At 38.8% G+C, this 25,426-nt stretch overlaps 1 protein-coding gene across 11 annotated transcripts; it reads left to right on the forward strand.

Annotated features, from left to right (window-relative positions):
- The first annotated feature begins 200 nt into the window (after positions 1–200).
- LOC149298639 (tropomyosin alpha-1 chain) lies at positions 201–20,485 on the forward strand. 11 transcript variants are annotated; one of them, XM_089487167.1, is made up of 10 exons: positions 201–371; positions 1,067–1,192; positions 1,392–1,517; positions 9,598–9,731; positions 10,155–10,272; positions 10,463–10,533; positions 11,677–11,752; positions 12,635–12,697; positions 12,773–12,842; positions 20,403–20,485. In XM_089487167.1, exons 1-10 carry the CDS (start codon positions 258–260, stop codon positions 20,483–20,485), a joined length of 981 nt encoding a protein of 326 aa, XP_089343293.1. In that variant the 5' UTR covers positions 201–257. The 11 variants fall into 11 exon arrangements, with proteins under 11 accessions (XP_089343293.1, XP_089343297.1, XP_089343296.1 ...); XM_089487171.1 differs by lacking the exons at positions 1,392–1,517; positions 11,677–11,752 and adding an exon at positions 10,922–10,997 and having other exon boundaries at positions 202–371; XM_089487170.1 differs by lacking the exon at positions 1,392–1,517 and having other exon boundaries at positions 202–371.
- The last annotated feature ends 4,941 nt before the right edge of the window (positions 20,486–25,426 follow it).

Consider the following 25,426-nt stretch of genomic DNA (forward strand, 5'->3'; position numbering starts at 1 on the left):
CCATCCTTAAAAAAAGCCAGCGCTGGGATAGAAAGACAAGGCTCCCAAAAAAGTATTGGGTGTCCGAAGGAATTTCTCTGCTCCCCCTCCCACCCCTGCCTGGTACATATTTGTGAGGCTGGAACAGCTGAGAGTTTGCACTCCAGCCCAGGGCTCAAAGTAAGAAGGACTAGAACTTCTCTGTCTGCATCCTCCAAAACTCTGTCCTCTGTCCTGTTTCTCCCTGAGACCGTAACCACCCCACCAAAGCAGCAGCCATGGACGCCATCAAGAAGAAGATGCAGATGCTCAAGCTGGACAAGGAGAATGCCTTGGACAGAGCAGAACAGGCTGAAGCCGACAAGAAGGGAGCAGAGGACAAGAGCAAACAGGTCTGCTTGGAGAACACATTTCTGTTCGGTTCACAAGAACCACATGTAGAAGTGGGCTGCTATTATTGCCAGCAAGGGCTTCAGAACCCCCTCTGACAGCCCTTAACAACCTATATTTAGTCACATACTAGTTTGTATATCCATGCCTGGAAGGGTCAAACCAGTTCTGCTTAAATTGGATGGCTTAGTCATCCAGCCTAGACATTTGTCTGAGAATACTTCTGTACCGGAGATAGATAGGCAAAAAGAAACTATTTGGGGGCTTTCTTTTTGTGATAGAAGGAATTAAATTTGGCATTTGAATCAAATGGGGGGAATAACTCTTCCCTGTGAGTTGTCGACCTTGGCAACATCTCCCTATCTTTAAAAAGCATTAATCATTGCCTGCCAACAGTAGATGGAAAACCTTAATTATCACAGTGGCTCTTGAACTTGGTCCATATTGGCAAAAAATGTCTGTTGGCTAGTTTAATCCAGTATTTACCCCTCTGATATAATGTAACAAGTATTTCCTTAATGCCCCTTTATGTTTTCTCACTGTTCCTGAACTGTTCCTGACCTAATGAAAAGAATACCGACAGATTTGTTAATTCATATATATGTAATATATATATATATATATAGTCACATACACATATGTATCTATGTATAGCTTCTACATTGTGTTTCTTCTTCACTATTCTAAACCCACTTAGTTAGAGGAAGAGATTGCCCAAATGGAAAAGCAGTTGCGGGTTATAGAGGATACAAGAGATAAGACTTTGGATGACCTCCATCTGGCTGAAGAGAGTCTCCTGGTTGCAGAGGAGAAGGCTGCTAAGGTATTTTCTGTACCAGTGAGAACCATCTAACTGTCATCTCTCTTTTTTCTTTCTCTCTCCCTCCCTCCCTCTTTCCTCGTGGTCCTGTCCTGTCCTGTCTCTTTGCACCTCTGTCACCTGCTGCCATAAATTGCCCCCTTGGTCCGTCCATCCACTACCAATCCCCCCCCCCCATGGTACCTATCCTACCCTGATCCAGCTGGAGGATGAACTTGTAGCATTGCAGAAGAAACTAAAAGGTACTGAAGATGAGCTGGACAAATACTCTGAAGCCCTGAAAGATGCTCAGGAGAAGTTGGAACTTGCAGAGAAGAAAGCCACTGATGTAAGTTAAGGCCATGAAAGTCCCCATTCAGCCCCATTCCCCATTTCATTAAGACACTAATTCTTTGCACCTGCTCCATTCAAACACTCTTTCTACGATGCACTGCATGTGGCACAAAACAGTATGCAAAACTCCACCAAATTTCTTCAGGGGTACTGAACTTATTAGGCAAAGGATAGAAGGTCATCTGGAATGACATGTAGAAACCTACACACTGTGTATACCTTGATTCATAGATATAAAAAAGGTATTTTGTCACATATAATAGGTATGATATATGTATTAACACTTTGAATTCAAACATAATAATGTAGCACAATGTCCTGTAGTGTCTTGCTGGCCTCTTACAGTACAAAAAATTACTTAACATAGTGCAAAGAGGATGGTGCAGTGTTACACAGGTCTGTTTAAGGGAATTGGTTAAATCCTGATAAGAATGCATAAAGGAAAGAGCAGCATAATATTTAATTATATTTAATTTGACTAGTTAAAGTAATTTGAACTGGACTATCTGTGCCTCCTCCCCATAAAAACGAGATTTAGGTTGTCCCTTAGATTGTGGTTGCCCCTGTCCTGTTGTAATTATGCCATCATTTTACTTGATTTTGTAACCTTGTGAATATTGGGTGGCCTGAGCCTTAAACCCATACAATTAATACATCTAGCAAATGTATTCCCATTCCATTTACAGGAAAATCAGAACTTTCTGTTCTAAAGAGAAATAAATAACTGCTTACCCTACAAAATAGCACATGTTCCTACTTTTCCATATATAGATATGTATGAAAAGTGTGTGCTTTTTTCTATGGCAAATGAAGTCTATAAGGAAAGTTACATGATTATAGCAAAGCTTTATATGACATGGGTTGCTTGTAACCAATATTAGTGCATGAGGTCACAAATACACAAGAAGTCTTTGTAGGTGACATAAGCAGGTTAAAATTTGCAATGACCTCTTTCTTACTTGCTGTGACTCTGCCAAGGAGAATTCTATTCCTTACAGTAAAGCAAGGAGGAAGGTGATACTTGCTGTCCCTGCAGTGTGCAGAGATAGGAACACACTTGGTTTAAATATAACTCCAAGCTTTATATGGTATACACTCAAGACTTTCTGCCTCAGCTGTCTCCTCCTTGTCAAACATTAAACAACTATGTCCTGGGCTGGATTTATACAATCCATACAAAGCTCCTTACAAGTTCCTTCATTAAGTCTAGTGCTGGCCCACACAGATAACCCACTGCACACACTTATACATAGTAACAGGACACTATTGTTAACTAGTGTCTGATTTACATGATTACAGTTTATGGTTCAAAAACTGGTGAATAATTATCATGAATGGGGGGGGCATTTTTACGAGCACATAAATGTACAATTTTCACAGACTGATTGATCAATTGAGTCAATGCAATGATTATTAAAAAAATATTATATACATATTTTACAATTATATATATATATATACTTAAGTATTACATAGAATACTTAAGTACATATAAATATATACATATATATACACTAAAGTATAACATATATATATACATGAAGATTTTTTAATTTTATATTTATGTTTATATTTATATATATATACTTAAGTATAACATATATACATGAACATTGTTTTAATTTTATATTTATGTTTATATATATATATATATATATATACACTTAAGTATAACATATATATATATATGAAAATTTTCAAAATGTTATATTTATGTTTATATATATATATACTCTTAATTTAACATATATACATGAAGATTTTTTAAATTTTATTTGTTTACATATATATATATATATACACTTAAGTATAACATACTTAAACATAAAGAATTTTAAATGTTTTATATATATATATGTGTGTGTGTATATAGTGTGTGTGTTTATGCATGACATTTAAAAATCTTCAGCTAAGCAGAGAAAAATCTTAATTATTATACATTTTAAAGTGTCAAACACGTTAAGTACTTCAAAGTAGTAAAGAGGCTGTTTAAATAATGATGTGTAGAGGTGTAAATGTTGAATGGGATCAGTGAGAAATCCTTTTCAAACAATAAGTGTAACTTGAGCAGGGTATAGGATTGATGGCTGTAAGGTATGATACAATGGAAACATTCTGCATTGTGGGGCGACGGGACTGCATATGGATTCCAGGCAGATATTCCTTATAAGGAAAAGTATGTTGACTATTTAGAAATTGTTCCCCATGCAAAATCCAGACAGGGCGAGTAGATTTCATTGGGAAGTTTAAACTGGAACAGTTATCCCTGTTTGTTTAATGTCAAAAGCATGCAGAGACTTGTCTTAATGAATTACTTAATTATAGGAAAGCCTAAGGCTACACTAACAAGACTGAATCAAATCTCCCATAGACACAGTTCTCTCTCTGGCCAGAATATTATCTGGAAGGGAAGCGTGTAATAATTAGTACATGAGGTTTGGCGCTGAGGTGATAATGATCTATTAAACTCACGCTGTGTTTATTAAAACAATATGCATACAGTAAACTATTAAATAGGTCATTTATGTAACTTACCTTTGGTTAATGAATGCTCATTATTCAAAGAGCATTAAATTACATAAAATGTAATCACTCACTACGATTATTGTTTTATAATACCACCGCTAATAATAATAATAAGTCCTGATTATATATATATATATAATATATATATATATATGTAAATAAATACATTATGTGTACACAAACATGCATATTTGTATGTGTACAGCCAATTATGTATTTATGTATGATAACCAGATATTGGTATATATATATATATATATATATATATATATATATACCAATGACCATATATTCTGATAACCTGTGTTCTATATTAATGCACTGAATTACCTACCCTACTAAAGCCCATTGGTATAATATATATATATACACACTAGAATATATGTTTAAAATGCAAAAGAGGGTTACCCAAATCATCTAGAACAAAAGCATATTTATACCACAAAAATAAATGTACATCCTACATAAATCAATAAGTAAAAATTCATTATACCAGACTATGGTTTTCTCTTTCCTAGCTTTTTCAATCTGCCATGAATAATCTGTAGTCTTTTTTGGTTAATTTAGCAAGGCATCAGAATTGCTCTTCATATATACCCCAATTGTAACCCAGTAAAAATCCAAATATAAAGTTAAATTAGAAAAGGTTCTCACTTTATACCAGGGCTACCAATGTGTCTTGTATCTTGCCATAATGAGCATTGCTTGGTATGGATACTGACTTACATTCGGGATGCAATATTAGGCTAAGGATCCAGTGGGACCTGGGATTTCTGATAGATATTAAAAAAAAGTCTAGTATTTTATACTAAGCAAGTAAAAATATTGTTTATATGTTTTTAATTACTATTGATACTTCAGACATTTATCTTGCGGAAGTGAATTTCAGTGTGTGATGTGGAGGTCATAGATTTTCACAGTCAGAGATCATTGTCAGTAATGCAGCAAAATGGATATGTAGGTTGGATAACAAGAAATATATACCATGTATAATGTTAGCTAATGTTAGAAGAAGATCTAGTCACAGAGTTAGAATCATTCTGGCTGCTGTGGACCTTAATAGTTCTTATCTGCTTTCAAATTATATTTCCATGGCTGAGCATCATGAGAGTCAGAGTCCAAAGCTTTGGCCGTGGCATGATTCAATTGGGAACCAAGACCATTTGCTATACTGTTATTACTTATAATAGATGTTCCAAAGTGCCCTCTAATAGCTCAGACTGAGAACATCTCAGGGTGCAGGTAGTTCAGTCGAAGAAGCAGTTCCAATATGCGTCGCTAAAGGCTGTCTATTGGTTTGCCCCATAGTAGTTTGATGTAGGAAATTAGGAACCATTAAACTACTAACTCGATCATTAATGCTCCTTCTTTGAAACCGAGCCTTAATCAGAGCTTCACAGAAGTGGTTCCATTAGGCCAAGTATGTATTCCACTTACATGTAAAGCCTTAGGGCGCCCCCTACAGGAAGAAAGATAATTAAGCGTAATATGCACATTTGGGTACAGTTATTCTCACCTAATCCAAATGGTATGTGGTTTTCTTTAATTCTGTGACTGGTGATACTTCCAAAATAATTAATTATAGTTATTAGTTATATATAGTTATAATTAATATAGTTATAGTTGTTTATTTGGCGTCATAGGAAAAAGCCCAACCACACACAAAAAACTATTCATTGATGATATAAAGGAAATGAATTACAATTTTATATAGGCTATATTATTTTTCTTTCGATGCAAGCTATTTCAGGTATTCTATGAAGAATACCTGACATTAATAATAAGTGATCTGACCCGAATGATCGCATCCAATCACTGAAGGCCAAATCAAGTTGTGTCCCACATAGTCCCTGCAATGGTTAATTGCAGTCTACAAAGCTGCCAGCAGGTGGCCGTAACGTTACGGTTTACCTGGCCAAGGAAGCTTGCCGTGCCTTGTGTTTAAGGTGTGGCCTCGTTTTTAGGGGGTTTAATGTATCCGGCATACCTTGGCCCGTAGCGTCGGACGCGTTTAGGTGGGCAGCGTATAAGTGGGATTCTGGAAAAATTTTTGCTTTCTTTCTAGATTAGCTATTGCGGCTGTCCGCTAATTATAGGGTTAATTGGAAGGGTTGCAGCCTATGTAAGGAGGAGACTTCCTGTGTGCGAACTGAGTCACAGCGAAAGCAGAAAGAGAGCGGAGCCCCGGTTTTTAGGGGTTTATTTAAGATCAGAGAGTAGCCGGAAGTAAGTTAGCGAGCGGTAGGAGGAAGACAGTTTATTTCTTGTGCAAAATGGCCGGAATGACTTCTTTGGAGGCTGTGAAGAGGAAGATTAAGAGCCTGCAAGACCAGGCGGATGCATCAGAGGAGAGGGCTGAGGGGCTGCAGCGGGAACGGGACGTGGAGAGAAAGCTGAGAGAAACCGTAAGACTCCATATAAGTTTCCTGTCCTGTCCGTTGTGTGATGGGTTTATTCTGCGCTCCCTGATCCCCGTCCCATCCTCGTTGGAAGGTGGCATCCTCTCTGTGCTGTCACTTAGTGCCCCTCTTCCCATTGTGCCCTGATTAATAATGCTTTGGCGGGATGCGGTATCCGACATAACAGCCCCTGAATTTCCACAACTCTCGCAGCTTATAGTGATGGGAGTCATAGTTTGGCGTCAGGAGGAAGCAGCTATAGCCCCTCACTGACTTGTTTGGCCTTGTCACAGGTCACACTTTGCTGTCTGTTCTGTCACAGCGTCCACTCTCTTTGCTATTATTCCCAGGTTACAGTTTTGTTCCTAATCCGGATTGGGGTGAAGGGTGGCTGGAGGTGCCCTGGGAAATGTATGAACCTGACCTTGTAGAACCCCAGACAAGGAGGCCTTTTTGCTGCCCCCTGCTAAAATCTTCTATGTGTCTCCAGTAAGGGGCGTGTTCTTGCCTGTCTGGGGAATTCATTCTCTGTGTTGTATTTTTTTGTTTGCTAAATTTCCTCATTTTGTTAAATCTTTGACCTTAGGGTGACTCCTTAGGTAGTGTAATATATATCGGTGCTCATATACAATCCTAGCTATCGATGAGTCTTATCAGCAAGGGCAGCACTGAGCCTAAGAGTATTTGTCCCAGAAGCTTACTCTCTAATGTGTGGTGTAAGGCTAATTGTGTGCAGGCTGTATCCAGGTAATGAGGGAGCGGTTGGTGGGACTGTAAATGTACAGGAGAATTTCAATGCAAAAATGGCTCATCTGTTCTGAGAGGATTTAACTCTGAGGCCAAACTGGGTAAACACACATATAAAATACCGTAATAAAGCTCCCCTTTCAATCTACTTTGTCATAATGTTGTTGTTAGTTATGTTTTGACACCCACAATTCTTGGGTTTTGTGGGTTTTTTAATGTAATCTAGGCTGCCTTTATGGTCCCCCCCCCCCAGTGCATTAAGTCCCAATGTGTTCTGCTTATATTTACCTCCACTAGTGTGTGTGGCCAGGGGCAGTAACATAGATAATATAATTTTTGTAGGGCCCTGAGATTTAGTACTGGTTTGCACACCAGGCCGTTATTCCGGTTACTTTAGAGTGCATTCAAGTGGCAATCAGCTAGAGAATGCTTCATACCAGTCTACACCCAGCAAAGACAATGACATGAATGTGACCTGAGTACGTAGCAGGTCTGACTTGTTGGGTGGGACCCTGGCAAAGTCCGGTAGCAGTAGTACGGAGCGTGACATACCATTGTCAATGTGTTCATTCATGATGTGTGCCCTGAGCATATGGTACAGTATGGCTGGGCAGTTGTGAGGACGTCGCCCCACTCCACTCTTGCCAGGGGGCAGTACAGGTTTGTAGACCTGTAGGGCTTTTGTTTGCCTGTCCCTCTTCTCTGTATGCAGTGAGCGCTGTCAGATCTCTGCTCTGTAAACTGTGTGTACATGAATGATGCGGGCTAGGAGTTGTCTGAGGAACTTCAGAACTTTCCTTGCCTTATAAGGCCACACGTCCAGCCCTGTCACATAACTGTATAGCTGTGTCCTGCCCTCCAGATACTCCAGTGACACAACAGGAAGCATTAACATGAACATTGCTTCACTATCGTACATCAAGATCTGCTTCCCACCCAGCCACATTCCCCGAGTCAACCCAGCGTTAATGACATGTGATTGATGTTGTTGTATTTTTACGCATCTGTGTGGAATTTACTTATTTTGATACACAGATTTAACCTTGTTGAGTTTGCACAAGAACGACAGTATGCAGCCTCGCAAAACACATGCAAATTTTTAGTATCCAAGCCATCTGATCTATGTAAAAACGGTTTAACTCGTGAACTCCTAAATCAAGTAGACACACACACACACACACACACACACAACACCTGAATGAAAGGAATGGACACTATTAGCATTGCCTGTTTGAACAGGGAAGGTCACCCAAAATATTTTATGACTAACAATGAAATATCTTGGAACAAAATAAGGTGAAAACCAAACCTTTAACAATGTTTAGCGTATTGGTTTATTAGAAGTTAAAAAAAAATATATATATAATTTGTATTGGGGATCATGTAGCCAGGATAAGTAAGCATTTATTCACAATTCATTAACAGCATGTATTGCTGATAATGTATCTTTTTAATGTTTTGTAAACACTTTTTAACCCCTTCATTCTAGACCTGCTATACTGACCTTTAAATATACACAGATAATGTTGTCAGTGCTATAGATTGGATAAAAATAAGAACAGGAGAGGTTAATTGCGTTAGCAAAGGTGAATCCACCCTGTAGAGCAAACACTTGATTGTGTCCCCTGTGGCCATTCACGGAGTTTCATTATTTATACTTGTTCAGGGTGTGAACAGATAACTATGACCTTCTGTCTTTTTTCATTCAAGGAAGGGTTTTCGGTTATTAAGCTTGTCTGCAGTTTAACGTCTCCAAAATTGTGTGTGTGTGTGTGTGTGTGTGTGTGTGGGGGGGGGGGGTTATATCTTGTATTTTTGCATTTATATTCCTATTGGTAGAAAACAAAATGAATACTAGATGTATACGTTCCAGTACTATGTACTGAGTTTAACAAGTTAACGACAGGTCCTTACTGAATGAGGAAGCTTGAAGTTACGTGTGAGAGGCGGGTAACCACATCCTCTACATACACCTGCAGACCTTCCCCAGTGCTTTAGTGTTCCAAGCACATCGAAAAGCATTTACACCGCAGGTCTACACATTTTATCTAAATTACTTGTAACACTTGCCCTCCCCACCCAATTTATGTCATTAGTTTCTGCCTTCTGTGACTATTTATTACATCCCTTCTGGGTGTAGAGGTAGGTGTCCCTGTAAATGTAGATATTATGGAAAGATAAAGCCCACACAGCAATATCTTTAGGAGACACCTACATTTTTTTTTATTTAATTTAATAAATGTTTAGTTTTGTTACTCTAAAACTATTCAGCATCCGTTCAGTACTCTTTTAGGAATTGTTGCTTTAGGCATCATCGGGCACCCTGACCGTTACCTTGTGAATTCCTACTCAGTAGATATGTGGGTAAGTGATCGCTCACCTATGACCGTTGTTTCCACTTAGGCTGAAGCAGATGTAGCCTCACTAAACAGGCGCATCCAGCTGGTAGAGGAGGAGTTGGATCGTGCTCAGGAGCGTCTCTCCACAGCCCTTCAGAAACTGGAGGAGGCTGAGAAGGCTGCAGATGAGAGTGAGAGGTGAGTGGAACTTGATGAGGTACAGATTTTGCAGGAAAGAATCCTTCAAACAGACTTTCTGTATCGCCAAAACTCTCTTGAAATGCCAGAGGCTTATCTCCGACTTATAGAAGTTTCAAACAGGCTTATAAGCTTTTCCTTGTCAAGGGTAGGCAATCTCAGTGGCCTTAGTGGCTGTGGGCCATTACATTTGTATGCCCAGCCATTAAGTAGAGGTACCTAAGTCACTCTTTCAATGTGCAAGTATATGGATTGTGGGTAATGTATGTGGGATAAGGATCTGCATTTAAAGAGTCTTTGCATACATGGTACTTCTAGTCCTCTATGAACATGGTTAGCTAATTTGGACTTCAGTTTAATTGGCCTTTGCATGTTAATTTAAAGCTTGATGTAGTGACCTGGTTTTGTTTTTCTGGATCTCAGAGGTATGAAGGTCATTGAAAACAGAGCCCTGAAGGATGAAGAGAAGATGGAGCTGCAGGAAATCCAACTGAAGGAAGCCAAGCACATTGCTGAGGAGGCTGACCGCAAGTATGAGGAGGTGAGTAGGCTTAGGCTCTTGGAATCGGGTTGAGGCACCTTCAGCTTCTTGGAGACTTACTAATGAACCATTTGTAAGATATGCTTTACAGCAGCCGGGATTTCAAATGTCTTCTCTCCAAGAACAAATTACTTAATGCACCGTATTAGCAGTCTGGAGTCTGCTCTGATGCTCCTTTCTTTTGCAATAGGTTGCCCGTAAGCTGGTAATCATTGAGGGTGACCTGGAGCGTGCAGAGGAACGTGCTGAGCTCTCAGAAAGGTAAAGAATGCTGATACCTCTTGGGACAGACCTTCAAGCATGTTATGACTTGCTGCATCCCACTCACTTGCTGCTCAAACATTAACTTTGTTTTTGGACAGCATTGCAAGATGCTTCCATTCCTAGAGTATCTATCTGGGCTTTGCCAGGTTGTTGCATGAAACTACAATGACTGGAAAACGCTCAGCTGAAATGTAGAGTTTTTTTCATTTTTTTTTACATCCTGGAATTCACAATGGATAACAAATAATTTACAGCATTACTGACACACATTCTGCTTGTATGAAGTGTCTCCCCATTCACCTGTAACATTGTGTTTTTCTTTGCATGCTCCACATATTGCGAATGGCTTTTTCATACCGCCTTTATTACTTGTGCACATTAATAGTCGTTGCCGGCAGCTGGATGAACAGCTGAGAATAATGGACCAAACGCTGAGAACACTAATAGCGTCAGAGGAGAAGGTACTGGCCCCAGATTGTACCCTCCCCGCGGTTATGGTTACTGGGAAATCTCCTCTTACTGCATGTCTATTCCATGACCTCTTTGCACTGCTTTAGAACTCCTGTCTGCTTTTAACCTTCTCTTAGAATGCTTGGTTTTTGTGTCTTATTTTTTGTAAAGATCTCTGAGCTGATAAACTAAAGGTCGGTTCTCGGATAGAGTAGCATGGGTGCCTTATTTTTTTCTAAAGAAAATCTCCTTTGCAACACTTATTGGTAAATGTGAAGGAATTGGAATCCTTTATAGGTAAATACAGGAGCATACAACACAAATTGCTTTATTTTAAATAAACATTCTTATGTGCAAGTAAAAATCTGTGATCTTGTTTTAAGCCAGCATTGGTATGCATACATCGGGCATGAACAGAAATGGATCACAAGCATATTAATTATAAATGCACTTCATATAAACATTGTACTCGATCTAGAAATATGAGCTTCTGTGTTTAGTAAAAAAACAGCACCCAGTATCTATCTGTTTCCAGGCTTTTATTTTAATTCAGATCACTTTTTTTTTTCTTATTTGGACTGGATATTCATTCCCCGCTCTCCTCCTTCAATCTTTTTATTTATTTTTTTTCTTTCCTGGTTTCCATTCGCTCCTGCCACCTTTGCCTTCTTCCTCTCCCCATCCAAATAGCAAATGTGCCGAGCTTGAGGAAGAGTTGAAAACTGTCACCAACAACTTGAAATCCCTGGAAGCCCAGGCAGAGAAGGTAGGATAAAATGTCTAGAGCCACACAGTTGTAGGGTGGCAACTACACAAAAAATGGAATGGGCTGTTAACAAGATGCCCCAGACGCATGGAATCCCTTAACTGGCTCAAATCTAAGAGTGATGAACAATGTGCGCTGTCCCCTTTTTAATCTCGTTCAACCATAGCTAAAGTGTTTTAGATTGTCCCTACCTCTTATTCTAGGTGTTATGTTTTTGTTTTTTTTCATCCTATGCAAAATAGGATATATAGTAGCTATATATTTTCTTTATTCTTAAAAGCTTTCTTGAAGATTGTGACAGCTTCTTCCCCATAATATAGAATCCTGTACAACAATTATAAACCTATTTATCTTTTCCTGGCAGCCGTACTCAACACATTAGACACTAAAAAAACCTTGCATTAGGTGCTTTATTGTTTACACCTACCCTGTACCCAAAAATATTCTACTTGTGGTGATGGGTTTCCACCTTTTTGGGGGTTTCTTTCAAGCCTGTTTATCTTCTATATTTTTTTTTATTTTTTTTTGTTCTTGCTTTGATGAAATCCCAGTGGTGTCTGCTCTGTTGATGATATTCCCTAATGTGTTACCTGTAAGACCGATGGCTCTAAATGTTAACTCGTGCAATACAGATATGTATTCATGCTGTGTAGTACATTATCAAATATGTTCCCCCACCTTGGCATTCCTTATTAAAGCGTCACAGGTGCTATATATTGGTTTTAAAGCGAGCCAGTGAAATATAAATCTGTAGTCTTAGGCCATGATGGCTATTTACCATTTTTGTTTTGATTGCCCTAAGCAATTTTTCCCAGAGTGTCTGATTGAATATATGAACATATTCATTCTCTAACAACTTTCTCTGAATTTCCTTGCCTATAGTACTCCCAGAAGGAGGACAAATATGAAGAGGAAATCAAGGTCCTCACAGACAAACTGAAGGAGGTACGTTCGTGAAACTACCCATGCAGAAGCAGCTAGTCCTTTTGAGTGCAAACACTAATGTTGTCTGTCCTTCAGGCTGAAACACGTGCTGAGTTTGCAGAGAGAACAGTCGCCAAGTTGGAAAAGTCAATTGATGACTTAGAAGGTATGTCCTCACTTTATATGTCCTTGCATATAAACTGTATCTTAATGCTTTATAAATGCCTAGAATATTGAGTGCTAATTTAGTTACAATCATTTTAAAGTTGTGAATGTAGATTGATGGACTGTTCCATAATGTATTGAATTTTATTTGTTTTTTTTTTTACATTTTCTCATTCAATGTTCCTCATGGAATAAACCTATAAATCGCAGAATTTCCTTGGCTAGCATAGTCAGTCTTGTTAGTCTGAGGCTGAACAAGGAGTAAAAGTCCACCGTTGCCATATAGTTGGTCATGCAAAATATAGCCGTGGTAAATTGTGGAGCAAACGCCAGGTCTTACTGAAAGCGCCTTCCCTTAAGTGCTGTGAAGGTATTACGTTTTCCCCCCTTCCTTCTATGAAGGGCACTCTTTAAGATTCATCTGCACCTACTTTTGTGGAAATATGTTTCTGCTCCTATTTCTGTTAATCTATTTTTCTTTCTTGTTTTTATTTTTATCTGTTTCCATGCATCATTTGCACTCTTGCCTGGCCTCTTCACTGCTTCTGCATCACGCTGTCTGGTACTTCATCTTGGATGGGGACTTCTTCCAATACCTGCATTCTCTGCTCTTCCTATTTTTTATTTCCCCCCCCCCCCCGCTCCTGTTCCTATTCTGTGGTTTGTTTTCCATGTACCATCCCGTATTTTTCTCTCCCACCTTCACCCTGAGCAGATGAGCTGTATGCTCAGAAACTGAAGTACAAAGCAATCAGTGAAGAACTGGATCACGCTCTCAATGACATGACTTCAATGTAATTTATTTTTTCTTTCTCTGTGTTTGCTTAAATCTGTGCCCTCCTCCACTTGCTTAATAAAACTCACTTCCTACTCTCACCTTTTTCTCCCCGCTCACACTTTGATTTCACTTTTAACTGCCTTTTTTTTTTTTTTACCTCTGTTTAGATTACTGGCCTGCTTTTTAAACATTTAAATCGAATAGAATTACATTTTTGCTACAAAAAAGAGCAAGTACTTTTGTAGGGGAAATGTGTAAAAAGTGATTATCGTGTAAAGTTTTTGTGGTTTGACTATCAAATCTCAAACTTTACACCAGACTTACATTTTATACATAATTCCTAGCAATATTTCAATGCCCTCTGTACATAGTATAATAGACTGATTCTTTGCAGTAACCTGTGAGAACATAACTTACATTCTATGCCAGTGTTTAAACAGATGTAAAATCTGCTTTGTACTTTCTCTTTATTTGCTTTATATAAACCATCTCTCCCACTATGCACTAACTGATGTAAAACAAGGAAAAGCTGTCTATTATATGCTAATGTAGTAATTCAGGCACAATGGCTCCTTCAAACATTCCGTTTTCAAGCGGCACTTGGTAAACCCACCTCATACCTGATATTCACATGCTAATTAAGCAGAGCTTCCAAACTCCCTGTCCCGGGGATGTACTCGTTCCGTGTCATGACCCTAGTCGTTGACTGATGGTTATAGGTTACGAGGCATTGTGCAGAAACTTATATAACCCCCTCCCATGTATTTTATGTGTGGATTTCATCTGTTTGGAATTTAAAAAAAAAAAAAAAAAAATCCCTTCCCACACAAACTACCCATTGCTATAGAAAGAACCCCTTTTAAAAATGTGAGACCTGTATGTGGGTCTGCTGACCTGAAATTGTTCACAAAATAGTTGTCGTTTGTCCTTATACATCTGTCAATCAGAAGAATTCAGAGTAAAGTACAAATCACAAACATTTTACAAACCGGGATCCTGGCACGCTTTTGTGATTATAAATTTTCCTATTATGTAGCCTACTAGGAAAGCAAAATCGCTTCCCTCCCTTGTGCATCTAAATTAACACTTTGAAAAGCTGCTTATTATGAATCGCAGCAGCTGGAATACAGCGCCACTACAGTTAAAGTGTGGTACTGCACCCAAAAATGTGTACTGTGACATACTTTACAGTAACAAACATATCTACTTAATTTAAATATATTTCCATTATCATAATATCCCATCCATCCTACTATTTAATATCTATAGGTATAAAATGTAATGTAATGACAACAGAAGCTCAAAAGGACTTTTAGTAACCAACTACAGCCTGGCTTAAACATTTTGAGTAATAACTGTTTGACTTGGAGCCATTGATGCATGAGAACTCTGCCTTTACCCAGCAGCTGTCTTATTGCTTATACAAATTAACATCGCTAGGCAGGCAAGTTTTAATCTATACATTACCTCATAAAGTCTTCGGCTGCCTTTTTGTGTTTCGCAAACACACCTCAGAGCAGGTAGGTCTTGAATCATTTACACTAGGAAAAATATACACGCATCAATGTGTGTATCTGCAAAATACATATAGTCTGTGTGGGCATACAAACACCACTCATATGATCACACATAACTTTACTAGTAACCAGTTTTCTGCAAACTAGTTCACGACTAGACATGTTGCATTGGAGCATCTTTCCATTTTGACAAGGTCCTAATTAGTATCTGACTTGCCCTGCGAAGAATACCGCACTATTGCTTTTCTGCTGACATACGCCGCTTCTCTGCCAGAAGACTCTGGTTACGGTTACAATTCTGAAAGTGTAGTGCAACTGGCTTCAGATAAGTGAGCGCAAGCGATCCATCACAGTGGAACAGTGAGATCATGGATTATTTTATATTGTGCCATCAGATTCAGCAGCGCTGTACAAAGGGTAGATGGAGCATAACAATTGGTATATAACAAAACCCAATGACATACAGAAATGGTTGAGGGTGGCCCTGCTTAAACAAGCTCACAATCTAGAGGGATAGCCTATGGCTTCCAAAGTTTCTGTAGATTTCCCTGTCTATCAAACTAGATAAAAGCTACCTTTCACCTGAGATGTTCGGCCCTTGGGTTGCTGCTCAAGTAAAAATAAAAATGGGTTATGTGGGGCATACAATAAACTGTGAATGCCAGGGAAATGTACAAAAGCATCGGAAATATGTTGCCTGACAGAGTTTAAACCTCTGCATCTATTGCTTACTAATGTTTTAGCGGGAAAGTTAATACATACCCCAAACCTTTGTTTTAAAGCTCCTTGAAAAGCAATGTTCAGTTAATGTCGTTTAATCCACCAGCAGGACTGTGTGTAGAAATATTTTGCTGATGTGCCCATCATAACAGCCATTTATAACGTGCTCTAAAATGCATCTTCCAAACAAAACATTGCATACCTGGCTTGTTATGCCATGACCTGACATTCATTGCCATTGACTGGCCGTGTGAAGCAGCTAATCGGTGGCAGGAAAGTGCTCCAATTCAAGGCAATAGGAAGACTTTAGACATGCAGACTGTAAGGGTGTATATCACATGCAGGGAGATGCATTCAGCCAATTTAGCTGGTGCATGAGGAAAGGGGCAAATGCTGTGGAGGGATTCTGCAGAATTTAAAGGCACCATGATGGCAGAAGTGTCTCTCTTAAAATGATGGTAGGTCATTGGGAGAGCCCAAGCTAAGGAAGCACGGTGTGATAAGATTCATCACTATGATGTTAGACTTGGGCCCAGAGGAGTAGCCTTTTATTTATATATCTATAACCACAGTTGTTTACATAACCATTGTGAAATCGCCTTATTTGCTATCTAGGAAATGTATATTACATCCCATCAGCATAGATAACGTTGCTGCCTAACTCTAGGGCATTCCTAATAAGCAGCTATTTAGGAACAGTTTGTCATATAAAGTCCAACCAAGTCTCCCCATGCTCTGCAGGTTGCTTCTGTGCTAATCCCATCCACTTCCTCTGAGCAGCACAATGGGCACCGCTGGCTTCACACTTTAACTAACCGTATGGGAAAATTGCAAACTCTGTAATATGAATTTGGGTTCTGCCCCACAGAGCTGCTTGGCCACATCCCATATAAATGTAAAGGGTTGTCTGTTCTGCTGGTATGGACAGGTAGTGTCGTTGCCCAAAATTAAACCCTTCTCCAAGGTGACAGGAGACAAAAACATTCATGCCTGAGAATAAAATTCATAACCGTTCCTTTACTTATGCATTATAATACAGATCTACGCTAACTAGTTCTGTTAAATTTAATTAACGACATTCTAAAATGGAAATAAGGTGTATAGACAGTATCCCTTTTAGAAATCTCAGAATGCTTAAAAGAACACTCAAGCCATTGTGTGTACTTTAATCCATATGATAGCTACCCCCCCCCCCCCTTAAATGTGTCCTCTTACAGAAGAGGGGATTTAACCGAATTCCCTGTATGTATTCGTACAATTCCCCACCTCTGGAAGCACTTTCCTGTCACTGAGTGATGTGATACAGAATATCGCAAGGGCAGTGGCTTTATTTAATTCTCTCTACAGATAAATGGTCCATAAACCCATTGAAAACAATGCATTTTGAGCCCGTACATGTACGGACTTTGTCATTAACGGGTTTATATGCGTTCTCTACTAGTGTGGCTGTTTGGGGCAGTAAATGGTCCCTTTTAACTTGTATTTATAGATTGAGGAATTTGAGAACACTAAAAGCATTGTAGAGTGTTGGTGTATTCTTGAGTCCAATGAAGGGTGTCTGAACATTGCATTTATCTTAAATGTGATGTGTTCCCACTTCTAGAATTCAGATTAAAAGGTGTTTTGTTTTTCTTAGTATCGTGTATAAAATGTAGGCTCTGGCGATTAAAGGGTAAGATGGTTTGTCTTAATAAATCCTTTTGAGTCGAGTAGGTCATATAACAGAATGAATGAACTGTCGAAAGGCATTCTGGCAGAGAAGGGACAGGGGGGGGGGGGGCCTTCAAAAACAGCAGCCTTTGCTTTTGTAAGCACTAGTTTGCCGTGAGAGCTACTAACTTGCAAACCCCCCATTTATTTTTTTTATTTATTTTTGACTGTGCACCCTGCTGTTCTCAGTCAGCTTGTATCTTAACGTATCCTTTTTCTTCCACACAGATAAAATGTATTGCTTGAAATGGTGCGCTTTCTTCTACCTGGGCTGGATACTTCTCTCTGAGCTGTCCTCTCTCCTTAGTCTCTACCTGGAACTCTTACTTCTGTCCTTCTGCAATAAATCTAGAGTCACTTTTCTGCTGTACAGACACTCTGTAAAATAAAAGACCCACTGTGTATTTTCTCTCCACCTTTTTTTTTCCTTTATTTATTGAATGCTTTAACCTTTAATAAACGTGCAAATATACTTTTATTGGTTTGTAGGACATCTCTGTATGAGCACAGCGCAGTACCATGTTTTACAGAGGCTCTATGCAAATCTGTAGGAGCTCAAAATCTGTTCTCGATTTACATACCATATCGCAGTACTTGCAGAACCTGCCTTGACTCCTTTAGATATGCATATATCCTGGACTGTCTTATGTAGATTTTAAGACCGGAAGATATGTGATCTACTCGTATGCCTTATTCTGAAATACACCTCCTCAGTAGATCTTGTCTTGAGGTAGTCCAAAAGAAATTAAAAGGCCTATGTTTCAGTCCACAGGAGTACATGGTATATATCTCAGACTGCCGTGTCTCAAGGGCAGTCGAGGCAAACCTGATAGTGGTGATAAAATGTCAGGTTCTCCTTTGGTATACCTGTTAATATTTAACTTGTCATGCCCAAGCACCATAACACAATCATCCTATTAAAAATACTGATACTAGGCAACAGCACTAGAGCTAAAACATCTGTTTACAGTTTTGGGGCAGACCTTCAGCTGCTATAAAGAGGATAAGATATTCTCTGCAAAAATGTAATGTCGCCTTTAGTATAATTTGGAGTGTCAAGTGGAGCAGGACTATGTACAGACTTGTATTATGACACATTAATACGCTACCACATACACATGTACTCTCTGGACCCCAAAACTAAATTTCCTTATCAAACCTAGGTCGGTGTATAACTCATTACATAATTCTCTCACCTGAACACATGGTGTCTTTGTACCTTTCTAAGATTGGATCTGCTGCCGGCTCTTCACAGGCATCTCGGGTCATTTTGTTTGACAATGGTGTCGCAACCACGTGTGACCTCATAGCGTACACTTAAACAGCTGGTCCTAACCTTGAGGACCAGAATCCAGAACACTCCTTACCAAAGCTCATGATGTATTTATAGCGTTCAATTTTATTATTTTTTTTGTAATGTGTGGTACAAGGTGGGAGCATAATCTGCTCAACAGAGTTCAATGTATGCAAAATGTGCCTCAAGTGATTATTCCAACCTTGAAAAGGGATGTATTGGGTGCAACACATTCATAAAAAAAACATACGTATTTAGTAGCCATTTTATATAGTCGGTAAGAGACTTATCTTCACAATGAAATGCATCCTGTGGCCAAACTGGACAGATCTGCAGTGTTGAAGTTGCATTCATGCTAGTCATTGTCTGTTCTGAAGTCATCAGTAAACTTGGGCATATAAGTGGAGGTATATCCATGGTCAAAGGTAAGATGCGCACACATCTCTGCCTGGAAAGGTAATGTACTTTGTCCTGTCATGGAATGCCTTCATTTAGGATCTAACAGTACCTTTTTTTGTCTTAACCAGTATTTGTTGAACTTAACCAATAATAACTTGGTTTGAGAATAACTTGTTTTTTTGGCATGTTTGTTCTGTTGAGGTGAAATTCTCCAAAATGTGTTCCCCCTATTTTGATGCAAATTACATGTAATATGACTTCAGGTCATCGGGCATATATTAAAATAACATGGAAACAGGCCAGTTTATTTTTCAATCATTTCAGTGCTAGCTGGCAGAGCAAAATATTGCATTCAAACATAGCTAGTTATGCCGCAGTTAATGAATTTCACCAAGACGACCTGACGCCTTCATTAAAACATATTACTAACTCTTATTTTTATTGAGTTGTGTATGTGGGTTGTTTTTTTTTTGTGTGGACTAAACAATTTTTACTTACAAATATGCATAAATATCAACATTTTTAGATGTAAATCTCTATCATCCACTGCAGTATGCCAAAAATACTAATTTTTAGATTTGGTTTATAACATATTTGGATGCTTTTACAGAGCATATATTAGAATAACTTTTCCAGTATCCTGGAAAAGTTTACCTGACAAAATGTACCTCTTATTACGGACGATAACTCTTTGCCGCAGCTGCTCCTGACCTGGTCCAAATCTAATTTTAGTAAATAACACGTTTCTAGTCTTTATTTATAATCTCACCTGAGAATGAATTGCGTAAAAAAAAAACGTAGAATCCAAATAATCTGTTTAAAATATGGAGAAACACACAGGATAATTTTAACTGCTTGCACATAAGTTGTTTTGTGTATCAAAGCAGTGCTTGGGAGTTGGTTATAAACAAAAGGCAAATTGTATTACTTCCAAAATGGCATAAAAGAAAATATGCTTTTCTTTCCTTTTTAATGTGGATCTGCAGATTTTACAGTTTAGATTACATTTTATAACCACACCGAAAGGTTTTGCAGAGTATAACCACCGGTTATATGCAAAAACAAACGCACGCGGTTACATTCTGCTTATCAAAAAGTGTGTTTTACTCTTACTCAGACTATGTATTTTCTTCCCTATTACAGAGAAAGTGGCTCATGCAAAAGAGGAGAATTTAAATATGCATCAGATGTTGGACCAAACACTTCTGGAATTAAACAACATGTAAAGACGTCTTGGCCTCTTCCTGTTAAGTCTGGTTTTCTGAAGACACTGCTTGTCAACGTCCCTATAAATACGGTTTTTGGAAGAAACGGGAGGGTGGGCTTTTTATGTTAAATAGCCAATGTGCCAATTAAGAGTGGGCTACACTGAAGCCCAAATGACAGGATTGGTTAGTTCAATGGAAATTTTATTTAAACCATTCCCAATTGATGCAACCCATTACCCTTTGTTTTTGTTTTTTAATCCTCCCCAATTGTATGTAAAATTAAAAAAAAAAAAAATGTATTTTCTCAAATGTGGAACTTGTGCAATACAATGATTCCTTCCTTGAGAAGACTCAATGAGAAGTCTTAAGTACACTGACTATTAAAGATTTTGATGGGGATGTCATGCTGTTTTGATATAAACTGAATAGGTGGCACGTTCTTTATATGAATAACTATGGAAAGCCATGTGCCATGACATTGCATAAACCTGTTCAGCCTTTATTACCCAATGTAGACTCTAAACACAACGGGTGGTTAGGACATCTGTATTAGGGGTATTAAGTCGTTTTTTAGCATTTCATCGTTGTTTTGTGTAAGGTCAGATTTTAAGGCTACTCATGTCTAAGTACTTGAGTATCTCTACCTACTTTCATCCCTGGTGGGGTACAGCTGGCTCAATTCTTGGTGCATTAGAGAAACAGGGATTGTGTGTTAAGCACAGGAGAGGGTTTCCTATAATCTATATTACTTGATACAGTTTAAACGGTTTAGTAGAAATTTATTTGAAATTGTTAAAAAGGCAGGCTGCAAAGTTTACACCTTCTGTAATTTTTTTTTAAAAATATCTAACTGCATTTCCATCCCCACTTTTGTTTTAAATCCAAAGAAAATTTTCATAATATTTCAGATATTTAAATGTGGAAGTAAATATATACATTTTGTGGATAAAGGTTTTTCCTTCCTTAAATGCCTCGTTTTTATTTAAATTTTTTTTTTTTTTACACTTTTTAGATTTCAACCAAAAAAATGTAAAGCGTTGTAATAAGAAATAAAATGCACACTTGAAATTTTCTATATTCTGGATTTTGATATACTTGTTTATTATCTCCATTTTTTTTTTTTAATTATTATAAACGAGACTTGCCTTATTGTCCTAGATAAATGCCATAAACATTGAAGTAATATACATTATTGCCTTTTCCTTATGCATCTCCTTTTATTTATGGTGGACTCTTGGTAATTCATAAGAACCCTTTAAGTAGGTTATTTATCAACAGAGGAAGACCATTATTAGCAGCATTGATTAAGTCAGACTAATCGACAAGAGAAAACGTATAGCGAGTAATAAACCTTTAACCTCACCATTAGGTAACATTTATTAAGTCCCCGCCTGGACGGTGTCCACAACCAAAGAGGCTGATGTAGAAGAAAAATTGTGGGATTACTTAAGTATCTGTATCCTTTTATTATGAAGTGGTCACAAAGTGTGAACATGCAATATAGCGAGTACAAAGGATTATCATCCATGGAGGGGAAATGGCTTTCCTTACACATCTTAGTTTTCCTGTTTGCTATTGGCCACGTGTTTTTTGCTTCTAGTGGGTTTCTCCAGTACGTAGTAGCTTTATGTGGTTGTATTTCATTAGCGCCTAAGGACAAGTGTTTGTATCTATTAGTCTGATAATGTTGCTGTTAAACCTGTGGAAGCTTTATGAATAGGGCTCAGGAGACTTCTTATCCAATAACATATGTCTCATAAAATCCATGTGCAAATCCAAAACTGCTCTAATTGTAACCATATTGATATGTGTAAAACAAAATGCTGACCCCTGTCTACTGCCAAAAGCACCTACAATGGGCATGTGAGCATAAGAAATGGACCATGGAGCAATAGAAGAAGGTGGCCTGGTCAGGACTGTTATAGTGGCAAAAGGGGGACCTACACAGGGAGGTGGTCATAATGCTATGGCCGGTCAGTGTATAATTCCAGAAAGTGGGGAAAAAATAAAATGTCACATCAGAACTTTTTAACCTACCACAACCTATCATAACATGACCACAAAGTACAATCAAAGGTTCCAAAAAAAGAATACAAAAGGGAGGCATAGCCTGATTAAGTAAACAGATATTTTATGGTGGGATTAGAATCTGGAAATTGACTAGCAAAATATTTTCCTAATATAATTATGAAAAGCACATGTAAAATGTCCGATGGCGTACATCGTATCAGACGAAAACTATTTCAAAGGAACTTACTTGCATGTCTTGACACAATAAATTGCAACATAAAGGGAAAAAATATGAAACCTAAAGAAATGTCCTGTAAGTAACATAAAAGATTGGGGTGGAAGGTCTGTGTTTCGTAACCTATGAGAACATGCCTGAGCTTGTATGCCTATCATAAATGAAACGTTATAGGACATTTATAAGCATGCTTTTGTTTTTTTTGTTAAATTTAATGTTACTGCAGGGTCATGGGAAATATTTTCCCCAAGCATATGAAAATTAAATCAATGAACATGTCTTATTGAATTTATGTTCTGTGTTAGCTTGTAACCTTTCAATACTGTAGTTTGACATTACAGTGTATACAGTTTACTACACAGAAAGATAGGTCAACATCCTGGTAGGTTAAAAAGTTATATTTTCCTTGCATTTTGTCTTCAGTAACAGTATATATGTTTTTTAGCAATGGATGTATATAAAAAAAGCTAGAAAGATCACAAAGGTTTATTGATCACATAGAACAAACTACAGATCCTCCAAAGTCCCACTACATTACTACTACCACTACTACCAAACAGCTCTACTTCTCCACTCTCATATCCTCTCTTTCTTCCAACCCACGACGCCTTTTTTCTACTTTCAACTCCCTTCTCTGTCCCTCCACACCCACACCACAAACCTCTCTCACTGCCCAAGATCTTGCTGCCCACTTCAAAGAGAAGATCGAGACTATTAGAAAAGACCTCTCTTCCTTACAACTCCCTCCTACACCACTCAACACCACTCTCTCCACTCCTACTATACTAACTGCCTTTTCCCCTACAACCGAAGAAGAGAGAGCCACTCTTCTTTCTTCCTCTCACCCAACAACCTGTCCCCTTGACCCCATCCCTTCACACCTTACAAAGTCTCTATATCCATCCCTTGGTCCATCACTTACCCACCTATTTAATCTTTCTCTATCATCTGGAACTGTACCATCTGCCTTCAAGCATGCGCTAATCACACCAATTCTAAAGAATCCTTCCTCAGATCCCGTCTGTTTGTCTAACTACCGCCCTATCTCTCTGCTTCCTTTTACCTCTAAGCTGCTTGAACGGATTGTGTACAACCGCCTCATTAACTTCCTCTCCTCTAATTCCCTCCTTGACCCTCTACAGTCTGGTTTCAAACCCCTTCACTCTACTGAAACAGCTCTAACAAAAGTCTCCAATGACTTGCTCTCTGCCAAAGCAAAAGGTCACTACTCTATTCTAATTCTACTGGATCTCTCTGCTGCTTTCGATACTGTTGATCACCACCTTCTTCTAGACTCACTTGCTTCTATAGGCATTCGAGATACAGCTCTCTCCTGGATCTCCTCATATCTGTCTAACCGTTCCTTCTCTGTCAACTTCTCTGGCAAGACATCATCGCCCCTTCCACTTTCGGTTGGTGTTCCCCAAGGTTCAGTCCTTGGCCCTCTGCTGTTCTCTCTTTATACTTCATCTCTTGGCAAACTAATCAACTCATTTGGCCTCCAGTATCACCTATATGCAGATGATACCCAAATCTACCTGTCTTCTCCTGATCTCTCTCCATCTCTCCTGTCCCGTATTACCAATTGCTTGTCTGTTATTTCTTCATGGATGTCACAACACTACCTGAAACTTAATCTTTCTAAAACTGAACTCATTATCTTCCCTCCCTCCATCTCCACTCCACTACCTGAATTCTCTATCACCATTAACAACACGACTATCTCTCCTACTAACCAGGCCCGATGCCTTGGGGTCATCCTTGACTCAAACCTCTCCTTCATCCCTCACATTCAGTCCCTCGCCAGATCCTGCCGCTTGCACCTAAAAAACATCTCTCGTATCCGCCCATTCCTCACCCAAGAATCCACAAAAACCCTGGTTCATTCCCTTATCATTTCCCGTCTTGACTACTGCAACACTCTTCTGGTTGGCACTCCACTGTCTCGACTCTCTCCTCTACAGTCTATCCTTAATGCGGCTGCTAGGCTCATCTTCCTTGCACGTCGCTCCTCTTCTGCTTCCCCCCTCTGTGAAACCCTCCACTGGCTCCCAATTACCTTTAGAATTAAATTTAAGATCCTGGTACTGACATATAAGGCCATCCATAATACTGCTCCTCCGTACATTTCTGACCTCATTAGCAAATAGTCTCCTACTCGATCCCTACGTTCCTCCCATGGGCTAAGGCTCTCCTCCTCACTCATCACCTCTTCCTTTTCCCGTCTACAAGATTTCACTCGAGCTGCCCCATATCTCTGGAATCTTCTCCCAAGGAACCTTCAGCATTCTCCCTCCCTCCCAACATTCAAGAAACATCTAAAAACCCACTTCTTCAGAGAAGCATACCATCTTAGCTGCTAGAACTTCCTTGTCATCGATACAACCCCCACAATACCTCTCACCCTTTCTCTATGCCTTATGTTTGTCACCCCATTTCCCTCTAGATTGTAAGCTTGCGAGCAGGGCTCTCTCCACCAAATGTATCGGTTTGTCTTAGTCTGTCAATTCTTGTCTTGTCATATCCCTTGAATTTATGTATTGTATTAAGCGCTGCGTAAACTGTTGGCGCTATATAAATAAAGGATAATAATAATAATAATACCACTACACCCTCCAAAACACTACATTTTTTCCCAAATTAGCATAGTGTAACTATGTGCAGTGCCTCGCTGATGTCCTGCAGATAAAATAGGGAGTGATTGCTCTATGGGA

This window comes from Sceloporus occidentalis, unplaced genomic scaffold (assembly GCF_023333645.1).
Source record: "Sceloporus occidentalis isolate IW3139 unplaced genomic scaffold, rSceOcc1.0.p SCAF_31, whole genome shotgun sequence".
Classification (NCBI taxonomy): Eukaryota; Metazoa; Chordata; class Lepidosauria; order Squamata; family Phrynosomatidae; genus Sceloporus; species Sceloporus occidentalis.

Coding starts and splice junctions, on each gene's coding strand:
- LOC149298639 (XM_089487167.1), top strand. CDS start 258: ATGGACGCCATCAAGAAGAAGATGCAGATGCTCAAGCTGGACAAGGAG. Junction 10,534..11,676: donor CGTGCTGAGCTCTCAGAAAG/GTAAAGAATGCT, acceptor CCATCCAAATAG/CAAATGTGCCGAGCTTGAGG. Junction 12,843..20,402: donor GTCAATTGATGACTTAGAAG/GTATGTCCTCAC, acceptor TCCCTATTACAG/AGAAAGTGGCTCATGCAAAA.